At 43.0% G+C, this 25,556-nt stretch overlaps 1 protein-coding gene across 1 annotated transcript in view; it reads right to left on the reverse strand.

Annotated features, from left to right (window-relative positions):
* tln2b (talin 2b) overlaps nt 1-25,556 on the reverse strand; it is a 52,492-nt gene that overhangs the window by 20,753 nt on the left and 6,183 nt on the right. The window contains 30 exon segments of the mRNA XM_034586935.1: nt 556-678; nt 807-896; nt 1,387-1,480; nt 2,012-2,151; nt 2,644-2,841; nt 3,405-3,524; nt 3,922-4,013; nt 4,016-4,129; nt 5,129-5,231; nt 5,352-5,480; nt 5,653-5,787; nt 5,905-6,018; nt 6,194-6,241; nt 6,243-6,308; nt 9,266-9,294; nt 9,297-9,393; nt 10,466-10,632; nt 11,963-12,257; nt 13,216-13,383; nt 13,963-14,061; nt 14,270-14,478; nt 15,097-15,205; nt 15,839-15,952; nt 16,442-16,625; nt 17,835-17,911; nt 18,022-18,123; nt 18,838-18,993; nt 21,522-21,626; nt 21,804-21,867; nt 22,164-22,291. Of these exon segments, the coding sequence (XP_034442826.1) occupies nt 556-678; nt 807-896; nt 1,387-1,480; nt 2,012-2,151; nt 2,644-2,841; nt 3,405-3,524; nt 3,922-4,013; nt 4,016-4,129; nt 5,129-5,231; nt 5,352-5,480; nt 5,653-5,787; nt 5,905-6,018; nt 6,194-6,241; nt 6,243-6,308; nt 9,266-9,294; nt 9,297-9,393; nt 10,466-10,632; nt 11,963-12,257; nt 13,216-13,383; nt 13,963-14,061; nt 14,270-14,478; nt 15,097-15,205; nt 15,839-15,952; nt 16,442-16,625; nt 17,835-17,911; nt 18,022-18,123; nt 18,838-18,993; nt 21,522-21,626; nt 21,804-21,867; nt 22,164-22,291 (3,669 nt within the window).

The following is a 25,556-nucleotide window of genomic DNA, read 5'->3' on the forward strand; positions in this document are numbered from 1 at the left end:
GAATAACTTGTTTTACGAAGCAGGTTAAAACTGGCTTGTTTAATTCTGGGTGCTTCTATCCGGCATCATTGTTAGAACCAAATGCAGCAATCTCAAAGATGTCAGCTCAACAGCATCCGATCGTTGTTTTAAAAAAAGGTTTATTTGTTTATTGTGCACTGCAGGTGTCGAGTATTGAGTGATGCTGTAATTCTGTGCCCGTGAATAAAAGTTAATCCCATCAAATCCGCAGCCTTTAATCAGAATACGTGGTATGTTTCTGTTTCTTATTGGTGAAATGTTCTGAGTTGAGAGCCTACTCTTAATTTGGCCCAGTCAAAGTTGTTGCCATGGAAATACGGAAAATTAAAAAAAAATATATATATATATATAATATATAAATATGACAAGGCACCACTTCACAACCTCATTAAAATAAATGTTTCATGAAGGAAGTCTCAACGGTTTTCAAAATCTGCTCTGGAAACAAAAAATATTACAGATGGACGAACAGACGCAGAAAGGTTTGATCGATAAATATAAGCAAGCTATTATTACCCCAGTCTCTGATCTCACCTGTCCTGCAGCCTCCGTCAGCCCACACAGAGCTTTGGACGCCACACCCACGCTCTCCCCGAAGGCGACCACATCACCCGTCTTACAGTGCTGAGAAATACCTGCCATCGACTCTCCGAGGACCTGAGACATTTGGAGACGGAGAAATATTAAAATGCAAAAATAGGATTTCCAGCTGCCGACACGATGTAGAATATCTCTGTCTGACAGTTAAAGTATACAGTGCCCGCAATTATTCTAAAAGCCAGTACCTTTGAATTTTCCATGACGCTCTCGATGCAGTCAAAGTAGGAGAGTTCGCTGACAGGCTCGTTGGGATTATCTAGGAGTCCTCTGACAGCCTGTGTACGGAAACATGACGAAGACGCTAATAGTTAAACGCAATACAGACACCGCTGAACAACACTGCTCTGACACCCTTACACGTTTATCAGCTATGGAGATGAGATCTGAAAAGGCAAACACTATAAATGTAAATCAAGCTGATTCTAATACACTGCCATGATAAACCATGATAATCAAGGCTTTCAAATGCACTGAGTTGTTGTCATTTTCAGTTACTTGAGCTGAAGTGAATGTAGGCTTCAGTATGCAAAGTCCTCTTGTTCAACCGGGGCACTAATGCAGTTAATGTAGTTCTGACTTTATTATCCATCTCCAATGAATGTCTCAATAAGTGTAGTCAAATGCAAAATACATGGAAGACAAGGGTAGAAAGATGCTCCTAGTTTCTCTGATGGAAAACATCCAGTACAGGCACAGACAACATAAAACAGGCCTGAGAAGGTTTGTGTGTGAGTGTGTGGTACAGCGTGTGTGAGGGACGGATACCTCCAACTCCCTCAAGGCGTTGTCACACTCCTTTTGTCCCGCTGCTTGCTGGGTACAGAGCGTGATCAGCTGGTTAATACTCTCTGTCACCGCCCTGAAACACACACAGGCAGCAACACAAGGCTTTTTAGCTCTCACATGTGTCCCCCCCCCCCCCCTGCATGCACGCACAGCCTGGCTTCACTCACACTCACTAACACATGCTTATAGCTCTCCTCCTCAAGCTGCGATAGGCTAACGCAGGAGTATCGAGACTGTCTCGGGTTTGCGTTCAGCCTTGCTGAGCACAGACATGCTCTATCCAAGGCTTCCATCTTCCTAATTAGACAGAGAGAAGTCAGTCAGGCCCGAAGCCCTGCGGGACCAGCTGCTTGGCTTCTTTCCACCAGGGGGAGGACCGACACTCCCTGCAGCAACGCTGAGCAGACGCAGCTCAGGAGCGGCATACAGATGCAGCGGTGGAGACGTTTTGTGACATTTAAGTGCACAATTTTTTACACAATTGCCACAAAGCGTGAGTCTGGAAACAGTTCAGTGTATTAGCAAAGACTGCAAGATCTTAACTACAAGCAATTGAGGAGGATATCAGATACAAATCAGGGGCTGTTTGCATGTTATCGCACACCTTGCTGCCACAGCGAGAAGATTCTTCGCATTGGCTGCACCTGGATCCACAGACAGAGACTTGGCAGCCAGCAGCAGCTTACTGGACGCCATGGAGATATTCTTCAGATTACCAATGACCTGGATCTGGTCATCTTTGCTCTGTACAGGTAGAAACAAATATTTTTTTAAAAGATGGATTTAGTCATCTAAATATACAGTATTTGGTTTTTAAGGGACAACACATTGAAGAGAATGTTCCCACTGAATCCCCACGACCTATATCCTCTTTTCTCCTCTAGCAAGACGACTTTGTTGTCATGCTACATCAACTCCAATCCCCGATGATCTTGGCAGATTAATGAGCAAAATAGCCAGAACAAGAACTTCACAAGATCTCATTACCTCTGACTATGTTAGTGCTCAAGGGGACAATCATTTGCCTAAGTGAATTAGATTAAAAGATCTAATTAACATATCTTAGGTACTAAAGTGACACAGAAATATAAGGGTCGACCTCTCAGTGTTTAAGCTTTCATGTCCATCAAAGCTGGTTGAGCACTCCTCTCTCTGTGTGAAATAGTGGGTGAGTGGGTTATCGATGAACTGTTTCAATGGAGTGGGGGGGGGGGGTTATATGATCATGAAACCTACTTGAGTGTGTCCTGCCATCTCAACGCCAGCATCAAGGAACTCGTCAAAGTCTTGGCTGAACTTGCCCGAGGCCGCAGCCAGCTGGCCGCTTGTTCCTCGAGAGGAGTGGACGACCTCGCCTGCAGAGTGGTTGAGTTCAGCGGCCGTGTGGTTCAGATCAGTCTGGGCCTCCTGGAATGTCTTACTGCAGGGAGGGAGCTTCAAAGACAAGACTCGCATTAGCCACACTGGAATATCATCAGTCACATAAAAAATGGAAATACCCTGAGCAATTATGGGGTGACATCTCAAATGTACTCAAATGGTTTGTGTTCAAAAACATATAATCTAGAATTTCTGCACTGCGAGTTATATGCCTCCACCAACCAGTGCTGTGTCAGTCTAAAAATCTTTTTTCTTTTACCTTTGACCATTGAAATCTAAGTTCATCTTTGACTCCAAGTGACAACTGGTCATAATTTGAAGAAATTCCCAACAGCCAGACTTGAGATATCATGTTCAAAAGACCAACAATGGGTTTTGTGAGGTCACAAAGCTCTTTCATTGACCACCAAATTCTAAGGAGTTCATCCTTTAGTCCAAGCGAACGTTTGAACAAAATTTGAAAGGATTCCCTCAAAGTGTTTGTTAGATATCGCGTTCACAAGGGAAGAAACGTGTTTTATCCCTTGGGATAGAAAGGGACAACCCAAAGATACTGCTTAAAACATAAGGCATAAAAATGGCAACAAATCTTTGAAATAAAATATAGCAGGACGTACAATATCCACCAGCAGCTTCTTGCTGGCCTCTCCAATGCTCCTGAGGGCCATGTCAACATCCTTCTGGCCTGGCAGGCAATTCACACAATTATTCAGGGAGTGCGACACCGCTTTGGCCACCTGAAACACAGCACATCGCTCTGTCAACATATTGTCCATTTGTCATTCTCACAATGTGCAACACAAAACCCCAGATCAAAGCAATACGGGGAAAGACACAAGTACAAATTGGGCTGACAGTGGTGCACAGTAATCTGTGACACTAATTTATGCTGCTGTCACAGATATAAGCCAAAACAATATGTTTATCCCTCTGAGGGAGAATGAGCAGTTTTACACTGGCGCTCCTGAGAGAGACAAAACCAGGCGAGAGGACAAAGTAGAGTGAAAATAGCAACGCTTAGAGGGGATGATTGTTGTGGAGGAAAATATTTTTACAAATCAGTGAAGGAGAGAGAGAGAGAGAGAAGAACAAAGAGACTGCTACATGAACATCACTGTTTCTATGATGCTATACCTGCGCCAGTCTCTGCTGACTCTCAGCATCTCCGGGGTGAACCAGGGCCTGGTGGGCTTCATGGATCAACATGGCCGAGCCCTCCATGACGCACTGGCTGAGTCGAGCATTGCAGCAGCAGCCTGCGGCTCCTTGGTGCTGGCTGCCACGCCCCTGGCTGCTTGGGCCAGTGTCCTTAAAGCCTGGGCTGTCTCTCTGGCAGCCACACCTGCAAACAACCAGCCACACACAGCAGACGATATCATACTGGAAACCAAAACATATAAATATAATAACAGATTCAGTAAATACTAGAAACTGGCCATTACATATGTGCTACAGATAAACATCTGTGCTGTCTATAGATATAATACAGGCATACTATTCTAAAATACAGAGGAGATAAGATGTTCCCTTTCTCCTCTGCCGTATCTTTTAATGTAGTTACAATAAGAAATCATGTTTCTGCAGAAATCGAAACTGACACCACACTAAACACATTCATTTCAAGCTCATTACCTTTGCTTTGCAGCCTCCTGTTTAAGCAACACAAACTGAGAGCTACGTGCATTTCCTGTCCTCTTACTATAATTGCAATAGCATTGCTGAAATGAGCCGGCGGGGGCTTGGCGGTGCCACGCTGCGAACAAAACTGATACAGAAATGCCCTCATTGTTTTAAATAAATTAGTTAATATAATAAAGATGGCCCCCACGTGGGGAGCTTGCCCTTAACTTATTATACATACACCAGAGCAGAGGAGAAAAAAAGAGCAGCAAATTGCATCAAATTGCATTAGCTAGCCAAGTGGAGCCATTTGCTGATGGAATGTTAAATGTAGTGAAAATAAGATTAATGAGCAGCGAGCGGCACCCTGGGCCACAGCATGGAGCGCTGCTCTGGAGCATTGTTAGAAAATGTTATTCTCTATCTGTCTTCATCTCTTCTCCCCTGAGATCTTCAATTACGACAGAATTGACGGCAAAATGGCCGAGGCAGGCTGGATTCAAAGGGCTCAGTTTAAGGCAATAGCAGCAGCACAAATAAAGGAGTCGTGATTTTCTCTACCTGCTCTATCCCCACACCCCCATTTTCAATAAAGGCTACAGTCAGTAATCTAGGTATATTTATCATATCCATCCCCTCTTCTAAAAACATAACCGATGGTAGACAGAAATAAATTAAGGTCCATTATATCTACTCTCGGTGTAGAATAAACCTATTTTACCTGTATAATGTTCGTTGCCTTGTGCCGCACACGTTAGCAGCTGAGCCATGGACGAGCCCACAGCCTTAGATGTACTCCCCAAGTCCTGGGCACACTTCTCCAGCTGCATCAGAGCACATAAATACTATTTGATTCACCGCTACCATCACTTTAAATATGTCAACCCTTCTGCAGTTGAACGTCTAAAGTGTAATGTTTCACTTGAACTCCACGATGTACCGACCGTTTCCCCGGGAAGAGGTTTGAGTTGCGCATCGATGACGGACATCTTGGCATCCTGAAGCTCACTCTTGAGGTCTGGACTGTTTTCAGGGCTGAGGTCGATCTCCAGAGGACCACATGCATCATGGGCCTTTAAGCAACACGCACACATATAAATATTACTCATATGCACACAATGCAGAGTAGAGCAGAGAGTTACCAACGTGAAACGCTACATGAAGCAATATTTCACAAGAGAGCAACACATTTCCTGCACGAGTGAGGTGAATACTGCCCAACGGTGTTGTGTGTAGATACAGTACCTTCTGAGTGGCAGTCCTGAGCTCAGCCAGGCAGGTAGCCAGGTTCTTGGCACACTGGCCCAGTTGCATAGCAGCAGCCTGGTCAGCCACCGTCGGAACGGCTGACTTTGCAGATGCCACCATCTTACTTCCAGGCTGAGGGATGGTGACAGAAAACAACAACAAATTCATTGCTTCAAGTGCAAAAAAAAGTTTTTTTGTATACTGATAGAGATTGGTGGTTGCTGGCTGTGTCATGGTGAGAGGAAGAACCTGTAGGAAGCTCTGGCTGGCCATGATGAGGGCGAGCTGGGCACCCAGCTCCTCAGGCTGGGCCTGGCTGCTCCTCATGCCCTGCACCAAATGGGGGATGCTATCCGCTACTCCCTGCATTCAAACACATGTTATGCATATTCATATCCACATCATCACATGTGAAAGAGAAAAATTTATCCTAACCTACCAAAACATTCATATTTTATGGGTTAAAGGTTTTCCCCTGGATTTTTGACTTTGTTTTTTAAAAACACAAGAGCTCATAAGAAAGAGTTCATGATCTTACCTTGCAGCTGTGAACGAGATGTTGATGTGAGACTGTATTTTTGTTGGATGGCAGCGGCGTTTTGTGCAGCTGCGATGGTCTGAGTAGCAGCAGCCGCCGCCTGCTTGGCAGCTATCTGTTCAGAGGATAGGAAAGAAAATATTTAGACAACGGCAAGAGATTGGTGCTGACTAACTGAGTAACATTCATTTCCTCGCCGACCAGTATTACTACTTGCAACAAGGCGGTTATGTTTTCACCCGTGCTCGTTTTTTTTTTTTTTTACTGACTTCCATGAAACTTGTTGGACTAATGGGGCCACTGAAGTGGGCCAGAAAACAACCCATTAACTTTTGGTGTGGATCCGGACAAAGGGGCGGATCAGGGACATCTAGCTTTCCAAGGCATAATAAAGTTGGAGATTATGATTTCATGATGTGCATTGTTTTGTTGGCTTGACTGAATTTAAGGAAAGTGTTGGGCCTTGTGTGTTGTTATGTTCTAATCAAACTAAGATGGGTCAAATACCAAAATGATTAGTAAGAAGGAAGAAGGGATGAAGAAAAGGAATCCCTTTAAAAACCCTAAAAGCACTATATACTATACATATACACTACCGTTCAAAGGTTTGGGGTCACCCAGACAATTTCGTGTTTTCCATGAAAACTCACACTTTTATTTATCAAATGAGTTGCAAAATGAATAGAAAATATAGTCAAGACATTGACAAGGTTAGAAATAATGATTTTTATTTGAAATATTAATTTTGTTCTTCAAACTTTGCTTTCGTCAAAGAATGCTCCGTTTGCAGCAATTACAGCATTGCAGACCTTTGGCATTCTAGCTGTTAATTTGTTGAGGTAATCTGTAGAGATTTCACCCCACGCTTCCTGAAGCACCTCCCACAAGTTGGATAGGCTTGATGGGCACTTCTTGCGTACCATACGGTCAAGCTGCTCCCACAACAGCTCAATGGGGTTGAGATCTGGTGACTGCGCTGGCCACTCCATTACAGACAGCATACCAGCTGCCTGCTTCTTCCCTAAATAGTTCTTGCATAATTTGGAGGTGTGCTTTGGGTCATTGTCCTGTTGTAGGAGGAAATTGGCTCCAATCAAGCGCTGTCCACAGGGTATGGCATGGCGTTGCAAAATGGAGTGATAGCCTTCCTTATTTAAAATCCCTTTTACCTTGTACAAATCTCCCACTTTACCAGCACCAAAGCAGCCCCAGACCATCACATTACCTCCACCATGCTTGACAGATGGCGTCAGGCACTCTTCCAGCTTCTTTTCACCTGTTCTGCGTCCTCACAAATGTTCTTCTGTGTGATCCAAACACTCAAACTTTGATTCGTTCTGTCATAACACTTTTTTCCAATCTTCCTCTGTCCAATGTCTGTGTTCTTTTGCCCATATCAATCTTTTCTTTTTATTGGCCAGTCTCAGATATGGCTTTTTCTTTGCCACTCTGCCTAGAAGGCCAGCATCCCGGAGTCGCCTCTTCACTGTAGACGTTGACACTGGCGTTTTGCGGGTACCATTTAAAGAAGCTGCCAGGTTGAGGACCTGTGAGGCTGTCTATTTCTCAAACTAGAGACTCTAATATACTTGTCTTCTTGCTGAGTTGTGCACCGGGGCCTCCCACTTCTCTTTCTACTCTGGTTAGAGCCCGTTTGTGCTGTTCTCTGAAGGGAGTAGTACACACCGTTGTAGGAAATTTTCAGTTTCTTCGCAATTTCTCGCATGGAATAGCCTTCATTTCTAAGAACAAGAATAGACTGGCGAGTTTCACATGAAAGTTCTCTTTTTCTGGCCATTTTGAGAGTATAATCGAACCCACAAATGTGATGCTCCAGATACTCAACTAGCTCAAAGGAAGGCCAGTTTTATAGCTTCTCTCACCAGCAAAACAGTTTTCAGCTGTGCTAACATAATTGCACAAGGGTTTTCAAGGGTTTCTAATCATCCATTAGTCTTCTAAGGCGATTAGCAAACACAATGTACCATTAGAACACTGGAGTGATAGTTGCTGGAAATTGGCCTCTATACACCTATGTAGATATTTCATTAAAAACCAGACGTTTCCACCTAGAATAGTCATTTACCACATTAACAATGTATAGAGTGTATTTCTGATTAATTTAATGTTATCTTCATTGAAAAAAACAGTGCTTTTCTTTGAAAAATAAGGAAATTTCTAAGTGACCCCAAACTTTTGAACGGTAGTGTATATATATATATATATATATATATTTAGGGTTAGGGTTATATTTTTTTATAGGTATTATTTTGTCTGTTGATTAGTGAGCCCTGTTCCAATCAAATAAACAAACAAATAAGTAAAATAAATACTGCTTCGCTCACATTCATTCACAGACGAATTGATTTTGAACGACAGACACGACAGCTAAGGAGAGACACTTTTTGTATTGTGCATTTTATTTATCTACTCCTATGTTTGGGTCTAAATAAAGCGCTGAATCAATCAACTGAACGATTAAAAACACCTTAATGAGTCTAAATGTGTCTGAGATAAATGCTGCATGCACACCTCCAGATTCATGGCGCTTTGGTCTTCACTGGCTCACACATTTCCTTGATGGAGGCGACCATTAGCAGTAATACTGAGACCATCCAATGCAGGGAGGTGGACTGAGATATACGTGCTGATCCCAGCCCAGGGTAATGCACAGTTTATGTGACTGGGAAATTGAACATCGAGCGTTCCGGAGCGAGGGGGGGCCCAGTCATTAGGGGCAAACTGATACCAACGACTACACACAGATCTCAACAGGCAGATAGTTCATTCACAGCACTAATGGCATTTGTTGCTCACTGCTACGGGAGAGAGGAATAACACAGACGAAAAATAGTAAATGGGCCGTTTTTGGACAAATGACCGGTGAAGCATTTCATTATTTCCTAATGTCTAAACTCAGCTGTTATTTCCACTACACTTCACCGGTGTTTATACTACAGCAGAGACACAGTGTGGGAGAAACATGTTTGTGTGACATAATTGCTGGTAAGGAGACTTATTTTGATGAAGGTCAAACGACACAAAGACGGACCGAGCGCGCCGATGACTCACCTCCAGTCTGTTGACCAGTTTTTTCTTATAGCGTTCTGAGCTGCAGCATTAGTGGCAACACGGAGCCCCTCAGCTGCCTCTCTGAGCCGCTGCTGCTGGTCCTCGTTCTCTGGGTACGCAGCCGCCCCCTGAGGGTGCATAAACACACAGGGACACATAAACACATCCATCGCACACATGCATATGTATATACTGTATATAGACACACACACTGTATAAAATCAGACCACAGCCATTCAATTCTAACATCTCCTGTTATGCATGTTGTACAATTGATGCAAAGAGGCATTTAGCTCTGTCTGCTTTCTGACAGTTTCCAAGGAAAACCGTCAGTGGCAGATTCCCACTTCCTCTTTGATAACGGCAGTGATGTGTGATTAATGTGTCACAGATCAAAAACATCTAACGAGCCATAAGCAGTGTTTCACTTGCTCGGGTATTTCACACTGATAATATCCGGCTCGGACGTTGCCAGGGGCTTATTAACAGCCACTGATGCTGCCACCCTTTTATTTCGGATGTGAAATCATGCTGGTAGTTAGTGCTGACAATAATGCCAAAATGTTTATTCTATAAAATAGCAAAGCAATTCAGCCCAGTTCGTCTTGTAACACTGCACACAGTGTGAGATGAGACATGTAATTTACAGGAGCTGATAGAAAAAGCTACTAAATAAAATGCAACAATATCAATATAATTTGTGGATCAATTCTTTGTTACATCCACCAAGGAGGTTATGTTTTCACCCCTGATCATTTGTTGGTTTGTTTTTTAGCAGAATTACACAAAAACAACAAAACAGATTCCCATAAAATTTCATTGGGGGGGGGGACATGACCCAAGGAAGGAACCATTATATTTGGTGTCGATTCAGATCAGGCAGAAGATGCAGGAATTTTTTTTCACTTTCTTTAACGTTGTGACACTTTCATTGATTTCTCAGAGATTTGCAATTTGGTGCGATCCAAATAAAACCTGGTCTAGTGAATTTTAATGTAGTTTTATAAGGGAACTGTTGGGCCTTGGCGTAGGTGTACGCTCAATGTCTGTTTGCAATATGGTTCAAGTAATGTGAAATGTGTACTTTGTATTATTTGGTATAAATGACTAAATCTACAGGAGTAGTAAGGTAAGATTTGGATATAAGCAAACACTGGGTCATATTTACTGGTTTACTTTGTGAGAGTAACCCGTCCTCACCTTGGCGGCCTCCACCATGCGAGCGGTGGCGTCAGCCAGGAGTTTGGCTGCAGCCAGAAGTTTCTTGGAGTTGTCCACGTCCACTTCAGCCTCTGCATCAGACCTCATGGCATTGACCAAGTCAGAAGTGGCCTGAGCTAACACCCTGGCCTGACGCACCATCTCGCCTGTTCACACATGAAGACCCACACAAATATTAAGGTTTTCAACTAAGACAATAAAATTCAGTTTCTGTTGTAAAGCCCAGAAAGAGTCTGTCCATTTCTTTAACTTTGTTTTCACTGTGGGCTGTAATTGTTTAGGTTCTTTGAGGATTTTGAGAATGACGGCCAAGTTTCAGTTGTTGTCATCAGTTAACTGTCAGAAGTGCGAAACATTTCATGTAAAAAAAAAAACAACATTCTTCCTTAACAAACTGACACAAACAGCTGCACATGCTGTCAAATTGTGTCAGTGATGGATGAGTTTGTCTGTACTGTTACACTTTCTTATGTTAACTGTGCCTCATAGTACTGATGTATTTGAATCAAAGTCTGTGTGTGATATGAATAAAATCCTCTGTCATAAGGGTAATTATATATAGGAATTATGTGTATTTTGTGAAATATTATATTTTTTCAGCATTCAGAGACTGTAGAGATAAAACAAACCAAAGGAAATATCTGAACCAAAACCATTGTCAGGTATTAATTTCTCCATGGAAATGACAGGATGTCTGGCAGCTAAAAGCATCATCACATCATTCAACAACATTGCAGCAAGCGGACAGTGTATAGGTGTAGTGGTCCTGCGAGCCACATCATTGCTTTCACCTTCATGTGCTCTTATATCTGAAGCTTACCGGTGAGTCATCCTCTCTGCCTCGCACGAATGAAAGTCTTCAGAATATATATATCGCCCCACTCACCTGCTATAAAAAAAAAAACTTGTGTTTCCCAAACACCCACCTACAGCTAGAAATAACTCACCCAGAGATGTCTTTGAGAGACAAGCTATCTGGGAGCTTTACAACCTACATCCTGTGGCCTCGGGAAACAACAAATACCTGTAGAATGAACAACTATAATCACTGGATGCGGATCCACTGCTTCACATTTTTCGTTTTTTCTCGTTGAATAAAGTTAGTCCTTCCCAAAATGCCCAGGTCATGTGTTCCCTGTTAAGTTTCAAAGCCTCCCTGATGTTGATTGGGACCAGACTGAGCGCTGTGTAGTGGTTTTGGATGACATGTCTCCTACAACCCCTTGAGAATTGGCTGGGTTTGCGAATTCTTCAGCCTCATGACATGAACCATAACAAGTATCTTTGAAAAACGTTTGAACCGCATCTTTAAGATGACTTAATATGTGTGCAAATGTGTACAATGTCCTACGGTGCTCTGTCAAGGGGAATCAGGTATTAATTAAAGAGCACATGATTTGTTATGTTTAGTCCTTTGTTGTGAATAAACAGGCTCGGATCAAATCAGGAGACCTTTTCTGTCTGTTTTGTGCTCACCAGCGTCACCCATGGAGGTGAAGATGTTCTCCGTCACGTTCATGATTGTGTCTGTGGCCTGGTCGTAGCGCCCGATGGGCTCTCCGCAGCTGGCGTAGTGGCGGACGTGTTGCAGCAGGTCGCTGAGGGACTGGCTCACCACACCGGCTGCCGCCCCGACCTGCTTCAGCAGCTCGCCGTCGTCGCTCGCCGAACGGCACGCTTTGACGCAGGTCTCCACCGAGCGGTCCACCAGCTTCCCGGCCTCCACCAGCTGGTCCTGACACACCGGGGAGCTGATGGTTGGACTCACCACCTGCAACACACACAGTCGGTCATAGAGGCTCAAGAAATATATCAAGAATTGAGGAAAAGGTTGATTCTTTCTATTTCTAACCAAGAATAACAACTCAAGTTGTTTTAAATGTGCTAAATAAATAAACTTGACATTGACTTTTAAAATGCAATGCAGTTATTTATTAGTTTCTGATAAAAAAAAGCTGTTTATTAGTTAGCGAGATTACACAAACACTACTCCACCAAGGGCCAAGGAAGAACCCATTAAATCTTGGTGCAGATGTGGATCCAGGTTTTTATTTTCACTTTCTTTAACAGTGCCTTTTTTTTTTACATTTTCAATTGTTTTCTCAGAGAATTATTCACAGATCTTGAATAAAAAAAATAATTGGGGGACCGATCTTTTTGAATATGGGCAATTTGGTGCAGATTCAAATAAATCACATGTAACTCATGATTTTAAATGTGGTTTCATAAGGGGACTGTCGGGCCTTGGCGGAGGTGCACACTGTTTATTTTTCAGCAGGATTATGCAAACCATCTAATCCTGGTGCAGACCAAGTTCCAGATTGCAGTATCCTGGAATTTGTTTGCATCACTTTCAATAACACTGTGAGACATTTTTCAACATTACTGTGAATTTCTCAGGAAATAGTGTGTTGAACTTGATGTAAATCCAAATCAGGTGTTTAGATCTGTGGAATCCATCAGTTTATACAATTCAGGTTATCAGACCTTCCCTTTATTCTTCTATTAGAAGAGCTGATATATAAAACTGTTTGGCCTTGGGTTAGGGCAAGGGGCCGTTCTACTTTAATAAAAGATACATGAATTTCAATATTTCCAAAGTGAAAATCAAATTAAGCTACACTGACTCACGCAATATATCCTGACTAGAATATTTACTCGGATTTCCTGCCTCTTCGGACGTCCTTTACCAACTTGGCTGCAGAGATGAACAAGTTTTAGATAAATACCTTGGTGCAGGCGACCAGCTGTGAGGTGGACAGGGCACACTGAGTGGCAGCTGCGATCACCCGGTTCTGCAGCACGCTGTCCTCGGCCACCTGGGCCACGTTCTTGGCCTTCAGGACTAACATAGCAGCTGCATTGGCCACCGCTTTGGCCAGATTCATCAGGGTGTCCTGCAACATATTAATCAATGTCCTTCACTGGAACACGGCACAGCTGCGCACACGTGACTGAAGGGACGGGGAAAGCAAATGTTTATTTTAACTCATTTTGTCCGGTTGATTTATGGAGAACTCATCAAGGCACCTGCAGCAAAATGCAAATAGTGATAATGACTTTTTTCAGATGTGAATGATAAATCACATCTGTTATTAAGTACAGCAAATGGAGAGACTCCGCTACACTGATGTTCATGTAGCAGATTATTGACTCAAGGTCTATGACACAGAGAATGTGGGATTAACACCAGCGGCTGTAAGGAGACATCCAAGAAGTAAAAATATGAGCATGTGGGAGATAATTGAATTTCAATAGAATAAGAATAAATGAGACAGATAGGAAGAGCTATAGATAAGCTGTCTGAGACACTGTGTCATACCACTTATAAAAGCTCTGCTTCTGACACATTGTTATACAGCCTGGGGTGATTACATAAGAGTGTATCGACATTTTTAAAGGCGTTCTGAGATTTCGTGTTTGCCTTCCTGTTTGGCCGGCGGTGTCATAGGAACAGTGAGTGGGTGGTGTCCAACCTGGAACTTCTCATCGGTCTCGCCCTCCCCCATGTGACGGAGCAGATCCCCGCTGGCCTGTCCGATGCTTCCTGCCGCAGTCAGCACCGTCTGCCTGGGCTGTATGACAGTGACATCACCACAATCATTACACTGGCCCGTTCTCAAACAGGCCTCCATGAATTATCTAAAACAGACTTCTGGGTCAGAACTCTTCTCAGAAAGAATGTCTTCAGTGGGACATAAAAGGAAAGACACTGTATGCTGCTGCCAGGATTACAGAGGAAGATGAAGTGCGGGTCAGTACAACAATCGGTGGGTGACTCACCTCCAAGGCTGCAGGCTCAACAGATCGGAGCAGATCTGATACGGCTCCTGCCAACATCCTGGCAGCACCCATGAGCTTGTGTCCGCTGCCCACCTCATCCTCCATCAGTGCCGCGAGCAGTTTGACACCCTTGGACATCTCCGTGAGATTGGAGGAGATGGTGGTGATGGCGCAGCCCACCGCCGTGTAGTCCGTCTCTGTGGGCTCACCTGCGGAGGACGGACGGCCATCATTTCAAATTACGCCTCTACCGTGCATCATCATTTTTTTGCGCAGCTGCCACGTTGGTTCAGCTAATGCACGGGGCAGCGTGCGTCTCACACACGGTAACACACACATCAACGTCAGTGTCATAATTAGAGCCAATTCGAAATGGTTCCACGGAGATGAGCACGTTGATGCAGCAAGTGGCCCTGAAGACAAACTTTGTGTTGTAGTGAGGGGGAGTGTAAGTGCAACCAAACAGATGGTGAGGTAAGATTAAAACCCTGCAAATGTCTGGCAGGAGCTCGACTGCTGCTCCCGCCAAACAACATGGGGAGCAGAGAGAGAGAGACGTTGCCAGTATGTCAGGACAACAAGTTCACGATTTACTCATCTTAAAAATCTGAAATTCTCCCTTGTTTAAAAAAGATCCTAATCAGTGAGTGTTTAACTCTGACAATGATGTGAAGATAAACAATATCTTTTTCACAACAGGGCCATTTCCTTTTAGAGCTTTGTCCGGTGCACTCTTCATAAACCAGGATTCTGGTGTCGAAATAAAGGAAAACTGAAAATGATAACATGTGCCATCTTTTAGCTGTTTGGTATTCTCCATTACTCACCTGCAGTGAGATTGACCACAGATGCCGTTCCAGCGGTGATAGCATCGACCTGAGAGTGGATTTCATGTTTGGATTCATCCACTTTGTTCTGAACCCAAACCCTGGAAGCCTTTCGGCGGAGGAGGAGGAAAAGGAGAGCTGTTGGCTTTCATCACAGTGGGTGATTTTCGGTTCGTATAAACTTTTTTTGTGCGGGATTAAAGGACTCGGGCTGTAACACCTACAGCTTTGGAAACACTCAAGCATTAAATACAGCCTCCACATCTACAGTCGATTCTACATCTTAATTATATTTGACAAATACGATTGACTTTGATGTGATGAGTGTTCTTTAAAGCTCTCTGCGCTGAGCAAAACCAGAGGCTGTGACATCAGAAAGCACAAATTCACGATTGTTGCAAAAGTGGAAATCTGTCTAATTACAGAAATCTCTGTTTGTCTGTATCTGGAAAACAGATCTCGAAAATGATCATCTCATCGACTTAGCACTTAAGGATTGTGAAGGGGCAATGGAAGTACAGTGCCGATTTTGGTGAGATTTGGACATGCTATACATTCAATATTAAACTTAATAAAAAGGCGACTCATCAACATGTTGCCCATTTCCAAACAGACATGTTTCGAAGCATGTGTAGGCACTTCACTAGTTGCTATAAGTGATGGGTCATGGAGGGGGTCCTTCATCTATCCATGCTGCATCTATTCTAAAACACACTGTGCAGTAAGTGGAGAGAAGACTCACCAAGTCATGTCCCAGTGGAGGAAGACTATCAACATGTCCCAGGTCGGTTTGGGCCTGTTGCACAGCCTGCATGCTGCTGTTGATGGTCCCCATCAGGGCCTGCTGGGCCAGACTCTGACAACAGCAAACAACACAGTTTGCAAATGACTAGATAGAAGCAATCTAAATACACTATATGCATTGTCTGTGGGTGCAAAATTGTGAACCTCTCAGTCATGCAATCTAATATCTCTAAACCGCAGGAGTCAGATGAGCTTTTACTATAAGGAACTTCTCATTCCCTATCTCACTCATGGCCATATTCATATTGTTCATTGTGGGTCATTGTTGACAGCAGGGACCACAAGTAATATTTCACCACCACACACCACCACAGATCAGATTTACATAAAAAACATGATGCACCTCAGATGTTTTAAAAACAGGAGCACTGATCATTTTTTCATCTCCTCTGTTCTCACTGTATTTTACTTAAACAAACTTGCCTTAGGTTAAATGCTACAAGTTTATTTTCGAATATGGTGACATTGGGGATTTCTTTTTCATCTGGTGCATTTGTCTGAGACACTGTGTTTGCTTGCAATAGCAAGTGTTTTTACTCACCAGCGGGGGCATGTGTCCCCTGTGCATCTGCCCCATGGTGATTTGCTGCTGGGCCGAGGGCATAGTACCCATATTGAATGTGTCAGGGCCGCCGATGGAGCCCGACCGAATGATGCCCGGAAGTGCTACAGAGCCATGCTCCACTCGACCCACACGGTTGAACTGCTGCTGCAGAATTGTGGACCTAAGACGGAAGGAAAAGAGACAGGAAGAGCAGGATGAAGTGTAGGAGAAAAAGAGAGACAGCAGGATGCATTCAGAGCGAAACCTCTGAGTAGCGGAAGGATCAGTAATATGAAGTCAAACAAAGCAAAACACAGGTTCTTTTCATTTAATCTTCTATCCTTATAGAAACGCATCTGATTAATTATAGATTAACCTATGTTACGATTAATAAAATATATAAAATGTGATTAATTATCTCTTTTCATTATAAGTGTCTCTTTTTGTAGACAGTGGCATTGTGCTTTGTAAACATATGGAGCTGCTCATGGCTCTTGGATCTCTAAATTCTGATAACTAATAAAGATAATAATGTATCTGTTCTTAATTTAAATGACGAAAAGTACAACATTGTAATTAAAGCATTTACCACGCTTGTTAGCGACTGTTCTCAAGGTGAGTAGGTATTGTCACAAAATAAACAAAAATATACTGTAAAGGAAAAATGTCTGCTTTCCTTTCCAGCTCAACAGATGCTCCTGACTCCACTGGTTAATTTTGTCTTGTTTTGAGAAGCAGCAATTAAGTCTTTATGTTGGAAACCAGGACGTGAGTAAATTGGCCCCTGAGCAGCAGGAATACAAGGCCCCATTCTGCCTGAGAGCGGTTTCACTAACAGGCCGTGTGGATTTATCATGAGAACAGATTTCCAAGCTCCGTGATGGAGCCATAAGCATTATGTTGATTTCCATCACTTTGCTAAGCGACATGGGAAAAACAAGAGAGATGGCAAAATAAACTGCTTTCAATGAGATTGTATCTTAACCCTCCGAAGATGCATCTTTCTTTCATGAAATAATAATTTAGTGGCTTTGCCCTGAGGCAGCTTTTGTGTTTAGGTTTGTAAAAACAGGGAAGAACTTTCAATTCCAAAACTCGACAATTCAAGAACAATATCTGTGATAGACATAGTGTTAGTGCTGCTTTAAAATTCAAAGTGCTATGTTTTTTTTTTTTGTCTTTAATTCTAACATTAGCTCCCTTGGGGGGGAAACTGTGCTGGGCAGACAGAAATGTAATTACATGCACAATTAAACAACAAGGTTTAGATTCATGAAGAATAAGTGGACTGTGCTCGCTGAATCCGAATGGTCAGCATTCCCCCACACGAAGCAGCACACAGACAATACAGTGGATAAAATAAAACACAATACAATGCAATACCACTCACTTCTTAGGGGAAACCGACTCCTCCAGCATGGTGGACTCCTCATCTCCCTCAAGGCCGAAACGATCCTTACTCTGCTTCTGTAGTGAGGAGAACCCGACATGTCACAGCGAACAGTATAAGACAGATGTACGGATAATTGGATGTATGCTCCATGAATTCAAAGAGTTCTATTGTCCAATTTACTCGCCTTTTTAAGAATGATGTCAATGTATCCCGCAATAAGTTGGGATATCTGCTCTCCCTCTGTGGTCTGGACAGAGTAGTAACTCTCCTGGTACTCTCCGAAATCCTTGAGAGATTCAGAGCAAATCAAGTCACAGTGTTCCAACATCTATTCAGCACTGGTAACATATTCTATATCTCACAAGAGCCTCACAATCAGCTTACAGAGGGAAGAAAAAAGTCTCACTGGCAGCGAGGGTCTCAATAAACATTGCAGCATCTTCATTATTTCTAACGCCTCAACAGAAAGAAAAATGAGCTGGCTCCTACGACCCGTGAAAAGAGGTGATTAAAAAGGAGATGTAGTGTAGATCAAAGCTTTCCGCAGAAACACAGAGGTGATTTTCTTTTTTTTTTTCACTTTAAATCAATGTTGGCAAAAAATACCTCAGAGTGTATATTTTTTTAAATCTGCATAATCTATTAATCTTTGAATGGAGTACTCCTCTCCGATACTGGATGGAAACAGACAGTAGTGTTGCCAGCAGCTGGTAAAGAAAATTGAAAAAAGCTTTTAGATAAATAATACATCCAACTTCTGCACATTCTTCTCCGAGCATCTATTGTTAACTCGGATGAAATAGCTGGCGAGCATGCTCCACACATTCAATACTGGAGGTCTGAGGTCGCAGCAATTTTTCAGGTTCTGTTTGTATTGGAAAATGAAAACTAGGGGGAAGGATTGAATATGTGATGCAGAGCTGTGTAATTCACCCTGTGCACGGAATGACTGAATACGTGCGATGGATTAGGAGCGAGTGGCATTCGACTATCACAGTACCAGGGTGAAGCTCTTGGGGGAGGCAGCCCATCTCTTCACTGTCGTCAGAGGCCAGTCCTGCACCATGTCCTTCGTCTTCTCATCCACTCGCATCACCGACTCCTTGGTTATCCCCAGCAGCCGCGGCACCAGCTTGTTTTTACCCTTCATCTTTTCCTGTCAGACAGGAAAAACATCAAGCAACGTTTAATGTCTCTGCTAAAACACCCACGTGGATGATTCATCCGCGGCGCAGATGCACAATCGCGGCCCCACATGCTGTGTCCGTGACTTAAAGCCCAGCGAAGTGACCCAGCAGAGTTCAGCCTTGTTTAACTGCTGCTTTATTGAGCAGGGTCTCCACAGACCTTAGTCCCTGTCAGCACACCAGCGTGGTGCTTCCCCCCGCTCTCTGCCTGACCAGCTCCAGTGCCCTCCACGCTCTGCCCACTGGAAATCTATTGCAGCTCACTTCAGAGAGCAAGCCTGCACTTGGCTCTCCTCCAGGGGTGCAGAGGACAACACAGAAATTACCCAGTTGTAGAGACGGTGAGATGAAAATATAGTGTGTACCTTTTATGTCTCCAGGCTTTTGTTTCTCTTTTATCACTGGGTTAAAATAAGGAGCTCTGACAATGGAGCGAAGGCCAATCAGTAGAAGGGTTTCTGGGTTCAGGGCTCTTAAACACAGGACAGATAACATTATCCCAGTGTTCCTGATATCTTCACACAAAGGTTTATTAAAAACCTCCATTGTTTTGAGCTAGGTCAAGATTATCAAGGCTGAATCGAAGCAGGAAGTTTGATTTTCTAATCACAAGTGGGCACGATATGGTTTTAAATGGTTAGCCTTGATTATTGTTTGGGTAAATTTGCATGCTCAATTAATCACGATAGAAAAGTAGATACACACAAACACACACACAAACACACACAGTCGTGTCTCCGTGACTTTAGAGGAAATTACATTGACTTACATTGATTTCATGGAGACTTATTGTATTGGTATTACTTGCTTAACCATAACCTTTACCCTAACCTCAAGCTAAACCTAACCTTAACCTGAACCTAAACCATACCTGAACCTAAGTCTAAACCTAAAACCTTACCATAACCTTAACCTAACCTAACCTCAACATTAATCTTAAACCTTAAACCTAAGCCTTACTTTATATTACTCTTTACCTTCACCTTAAAATCTAATGATTTATGTTATGAGGACTTGCTTTTTTTCCCCATAAGGAAGAAAAGTCTCCATAATGCTTATGTACACAGAATAATATAACTGAGTAATACCTGGACCACACACACACACACACACACACACACACACACACACACACACACACACACACACACACACACACACACACACAGTATTTCCAAATCAACATAGAACCTGCAGTGATTAAAGAGTGTCAGATGTGAAATGGAAGTTCATGCTCTCAGATGTGCATCAAACAAGCCAGGTCTGGGCTTTGAGAGCGAGAGTGCAGCTGGAGTGAATTATTTAGCAGAGTCTTGAAATCTCCATCAGTAAATCGGCTCATCGGATGCAGACAGCGCTCGTATGTGTGGATGCACGCGCACGCTCTCTCTCGCAAAGCTAATGTGAACCTTGCAGTCCGCTTCAACTGTGCAGGCCAAACATTCCATTTATCGTCCATTAATACCCCAGCTGACAACTGAACTCTTCTTCCTCTTCTCCCCCCCTCACTACCGACTAGGCTGATCGTCAGAGAACTTTTGTATTACCTGCCGGCGCAACTTCCTCCCATTCACATTCAGCGGCACCTCCATCCCTCTTGTGTGTTTGCCAAACCAGAGCGGAATCGCGAGTGTCACAAGTATTTCACAGCACTGAGTTTTCAGCTGAACAGCAAGTGCACAATCTTCCACTCAGAACCTTCTGATGTTGTGATGATGGGTTTTTATTTTCTGAGTTTTCAACAAGCTTTCAAACCTGTTTCATATCAGACCGGCCCTCTAACAGCCGCCACTCACAAGCACAGCCGGAGGTTTTTTGGCTCAGCAATCATTTCAAATTATGGTTTTTAAAACTAGTTGTATTTTCATAGTGTTAGGGCCACTTACAGGGAGAGAAATTGGTGTTTTCGAGAATAAAGTAACAATATGAGAATTAAGTTATCATAGTTATTGTAAATGTAATTTTAGGCTATGAGTCATTTCAGAGGAATATCAGTAGATCAGCCCCTCGCCTGTGTTACAATGAGGAATGGAGAGCATCAAGTCAAATTACACTTAAGTATAGGTTTGACAAATAAGGGCACACTTACTCAAATCTTTTTATGGAAAAATGAATTGGTAGTGTTTGACTGTCAGGCTATCATGGGTTACATCTGGTGCCATTCAAAGGGGTTTCGTAGTTTGTCAAGAGACAGGGACAGTGACCTTGGTTCAAGATTTTGGATCCAGAGTGGACCTCAACGAGCATGAGATCTCCTTGCTCACACAATCACAAAACACTACAACAAATTGCAAAATACAATGGTATTAAATTCTAATTGATAAGGAATAAAATGGGTACCTGCTATCGACAAGGTTCATCGCTGATTGGATGTTTTTGTGATTTAATGTTGTGTGTTCTTATTTGCTGGGAATGTCAATATAATGTGCTTGTGAATCTTATGCATGCAACCAATCTGTGAAGACATTTTCAATGACCTCACCAGTCTAGTTCTTACCTTCACCAGGAAGAAGGACACTCCATATGTCTGCAGGGACCTGGCGAGCTTCACGTATTTCACTTTTGCCTCAATCTCCGTCATCTCTCCACAGTTTTTATGATCCTGGAGAAACGACAGCAGTTACATCTGCACCTCCTTAGACTGATCATCACATATGTACGTTAATATACTTGAAACGAGGTTATCCTCATGTGTCATATTTGTCATTTTGTGTCTCGGGAGAGAACAAATCACTATAATTCCCCTGGACCGCCCACAGTGTCAAACTTTTTTACATACTTGGAATATTTTCTTCTCGGACCCTCTCTGCTTGATGTACTCCTTAGGAAGGAACTCCTTCAGGCTATGGAGATAAATTACATTTTTGCATGGTTACACGTTTGAGCTACAGGCATTTCCTATTCTATTAACATACCTCCACATATGAGGTCATTCTTGCCCTACTGCCTACATATCAGAAAACAGTTGTAACAGCTGACATCATCCCTGAGCTTTCCACTGCAGGAACTCCCTGAAGTAACAGCCTGCACTGAAGCAGGAGGTGACACTGTATGTGTGTGCACAGCTGTGAACGTTGACTTATTGTGAATGTTGGTGTTAATGCATCTCTTTGAAAAGAAAAGGAAAAGTAAAGCTTACTCCAGGAATCCGGGCTTGTGCTTGTGCTCCACATGGGGTCCGAACTGGATCTGAGCCTGGATCCCCGCGAACTCACAAGCTTTATCAAAGGAGACAGGGTGGGATCCATTCAATATATCATCCCGCGCCTGGAGGAGACACATGTGAGGGTGGGGGTGTAAGTGAGAGGAAGGAACGCACATCAAGGAAAGGACAGAACAATAAAATAATGAGCGTAATGAGCACTTATTGTGCTTCAGAGAAGTGTATGAAGTGTTTATCAAGAGCAAATACATCATAGCTGTGACTCTGCCACACCGGGCAGGCCCAATAACATGTGTTTTAGTAAATGAAAACCGTTCTGCTAACGTAACGGCTCCAACAATTTGTCATCACAGCCCATTAGGTGTTATTATAAAGGAAAAGGGCATTACAGAAATGCAACGCAGTGTCCCATCTGCATTACAGAGTGGCCATCAATCTGATGTTAGGAAATCTAATGACTGCATGTTATTTTTTCCTACTGAGCGGGGGGAAAAAGGCTTGTGTCTGTTTGCCGCTGCTGAGACATCACTTGTGTTTCGATGCATTTTCAGCCATGCTGTCTACATTATCTTCACCATTTAGGTAGATGGAAAGGGAGAAGGCTTTGTTGACATCTTTCAAACGGTTGTCAGTGTGCTGTTTTCTCCAGGGGGCAGTCAGCTCTGTCTATCGCACGCTCTCTCTCTCTCTCTCTCTCTCTCTCTCTCTCTCTCTCTCTCTCTCTCTCTCTCTCTCTCTCTCTCTCTCTCTCAGTTGCTGTCGTGCACCGCTGCAAAATGAATGGCGCCAAGAGGCGGCGCTGACGTTGAGAGAGGCTCCATCAGTGCTTTTAGCATTAGCATATCAGTGCACAGCGTGGACCCGACTTCTTATGTCCCATTACATCAATGAAAAACTAAGCAGCAGCTTACTGTAATGAGGACAACAATCTCCTCCACTCACAACCACGTCCCTTCCCCAGTGTAATTCACAGTGGAGTGCATAAGCTGTGACTGAACACAAAAAGACACTCTAAAATTAGCCCTCACACGTGCCATTCAGTCCGGCACACACTGTTACTACTCTGTATCCTCTCGACGAAGATGCTAGGAATAATGGAGATATGTTTTAAAATAAGGATTGCTAGTTGGATGCAGATTGGTTATTGGATATTATGTATTTACCAGTGGGCCCCTAGTTATTTAGGACAACTATTGAAGTTGCAGTATGGCTTTTCATTAAGTTATACATAAATATAACACAGATACTATGGAATATAACTATTTTTACAGGTTGAAAATTCACCAATAGTGTTTTACATGAATACCACTATGTTATAATAACCTCCGCCAAGGGGGTTATGTTTTCACCCATGTCCTGTTTGTTGGTTTGTTTGTTTGTCAGCAGGATGATGGAAAAACTACTAAGCGGATTTCCACGTAACTCGCAGGAACAGTGGGATATGGGCCAGGAAAGAACCCATTACATTTTAGCATAGATCCGGATTTTTTTTTTTTTGTTGTCTGTCCAGAAATGAGAGTTTGACGCACAGAGAATCAGCGTCCTGGATACTGCTCTGTCAGAACAATGTATACAAGCTGGTAAATAACCTGTTTCACAGTGTACATTACAAACGCACACCCCACACCATTTACAGTTGAAGAAAAGGGTTCTACAGATAAGATTCGGCATAAAAGGATCCGTCCTTCGCTGAGGCTGGAATGATGTGTGGAGCTACAGCACAGTGTTGTCAAGAGCATATCAGCCGAATAAAGAGAGTGTCAAGTTATGATGGTCCTGCAGTACACCTGCCGGAATATGATTGGAAGTTACCAGACAGCTGATAACCATGCAGTCAGTGTGAGTGAGGCATGAATGAAAATACTGAAAGAGGGACTCGTGTGGAGCATTCTTCAGTATGGTGTTGCTATTATACTCAGTGATAGCTATAGTTTAGATACTGAGTTTATCATTGACTGGGTAATTGATCATTAATTTACAGCTAATGTAAATGTAAATTTGAAATCATGTTTCAAATGATCAGCCAGATAATTCTACCACGTTCATCAACAGACAGGACAGTGAGTCCAGTCCCTGAATTTCTCACGGCGGATGGGACATTTTAATGGAGCCGCATGAGTGGAAGCGAAGCACAAGACATCAGAAGCTGTGACACATAAAGCCCGGGGCTACGACGCTGAGGTCAACAAGTCCACCGCGGCCCGGCAGAGCACACAGAGTCTAATGCAGCCATAAAAATAAATGCTGACATAGGGATACACTAAAGCAACTGAATTCACAGTGTATGAGCAGCACAGTCGCTAGTAGACCAGTGAGTAGAGCATTAATCTAAACGATTATCTCAACGCTTCATGACTTGACATGACACAGTTTTAATCCTAAATGTATGAAAGGATGAATTGTGATGGCTCATTTAGCAAAAACAATTCAGGCTACCTGAACTGGCTTTTATCCAAAGGCACAGGGAGCCTTCTCTCTCTGTATTTCTCTGTAATGTTCATTTTACAATAAAGCAAAAATGCTAAAAAGCTCCTAAAATGCTGAAAAAAGAAAACTGAAACAGAGCAACCGCTTAAAAAAATATTTATTACATTTTGTGGGATGACAGTTTCTTGGTTGATAAAGCAGTATTGGAGATTAAATTCTGCTGTGAATTTTGAGTTAATATCTCTTTATTGAGGATATATACTATTTACTCTTTTGCTTTGGACTATCCTGTCTCACAGTACAAAGCGTATTCTTTCTAGATCAACAAATGTGAGCAAAAGTAAAAGCAAAAGAAGAGCACGCAGGGAGTGATGCTGTTGCAACGGAGGTTTATCCTGGTCTTAGCACAAATACATGACAGAAAGGGAGTGGTCGAGTAGTAAAGCAGATTAGTCTGTTACTGGCAGAGCTTCCATTATGTGTGTGTGTGTGTGTGTGTGCGTGCGTGTGTGGGTGGGTAGGATTGAAATCATGGAAGCTTCACATCATTAATAAACATAAGCTTGTTTTAGATCATTGCTGATTCGCCGGGATGCTCTGTCAAAAGAAATGCCAGCAATAACGTCAGCATCTGCTAAATCTGAATTCAATTACTCGGTACTGCTGATGTTCTGGGAATTACATGAATTGTAAATGGTATAGGATGTTAAAGAGGAAAATGTGCGTGGGGGGGGGGGTAAAAAATGGTGCACAAGAAATAAGGAAAATGAATGTGGAGAAGAAGCCTGGGGTATGTTCCACTCTGCTAGAGCTCTCTCTTCTGGCTCTGTTTGGCCTTTTTAACACGGTGACAAATTAGAGCCAGTGCCATGTGAAGAGTCTCTGTGATCTGCCTGTGTGACAATCCCAGGGTGTGTGTGAGAGCGAACGAGGGAAAGACAG

The sequence above is a fragment of the Hippoglossus hippoglossus genome, chromosome 6 (genome assembly GCF_009819705.1).
Source record: "Hippoglossus hippoglossus isolate fHipHip1 chromosome 6, fHipHip1.pri, whole genome shotgun sequence".
Lineage (NCBI taxonomy): Eukaryota > Metazoa > Chordata > Actinopteri > Pleuronectiformes > Pleuronectidae > Hippoglossus > Hippoglossus hippoglossus.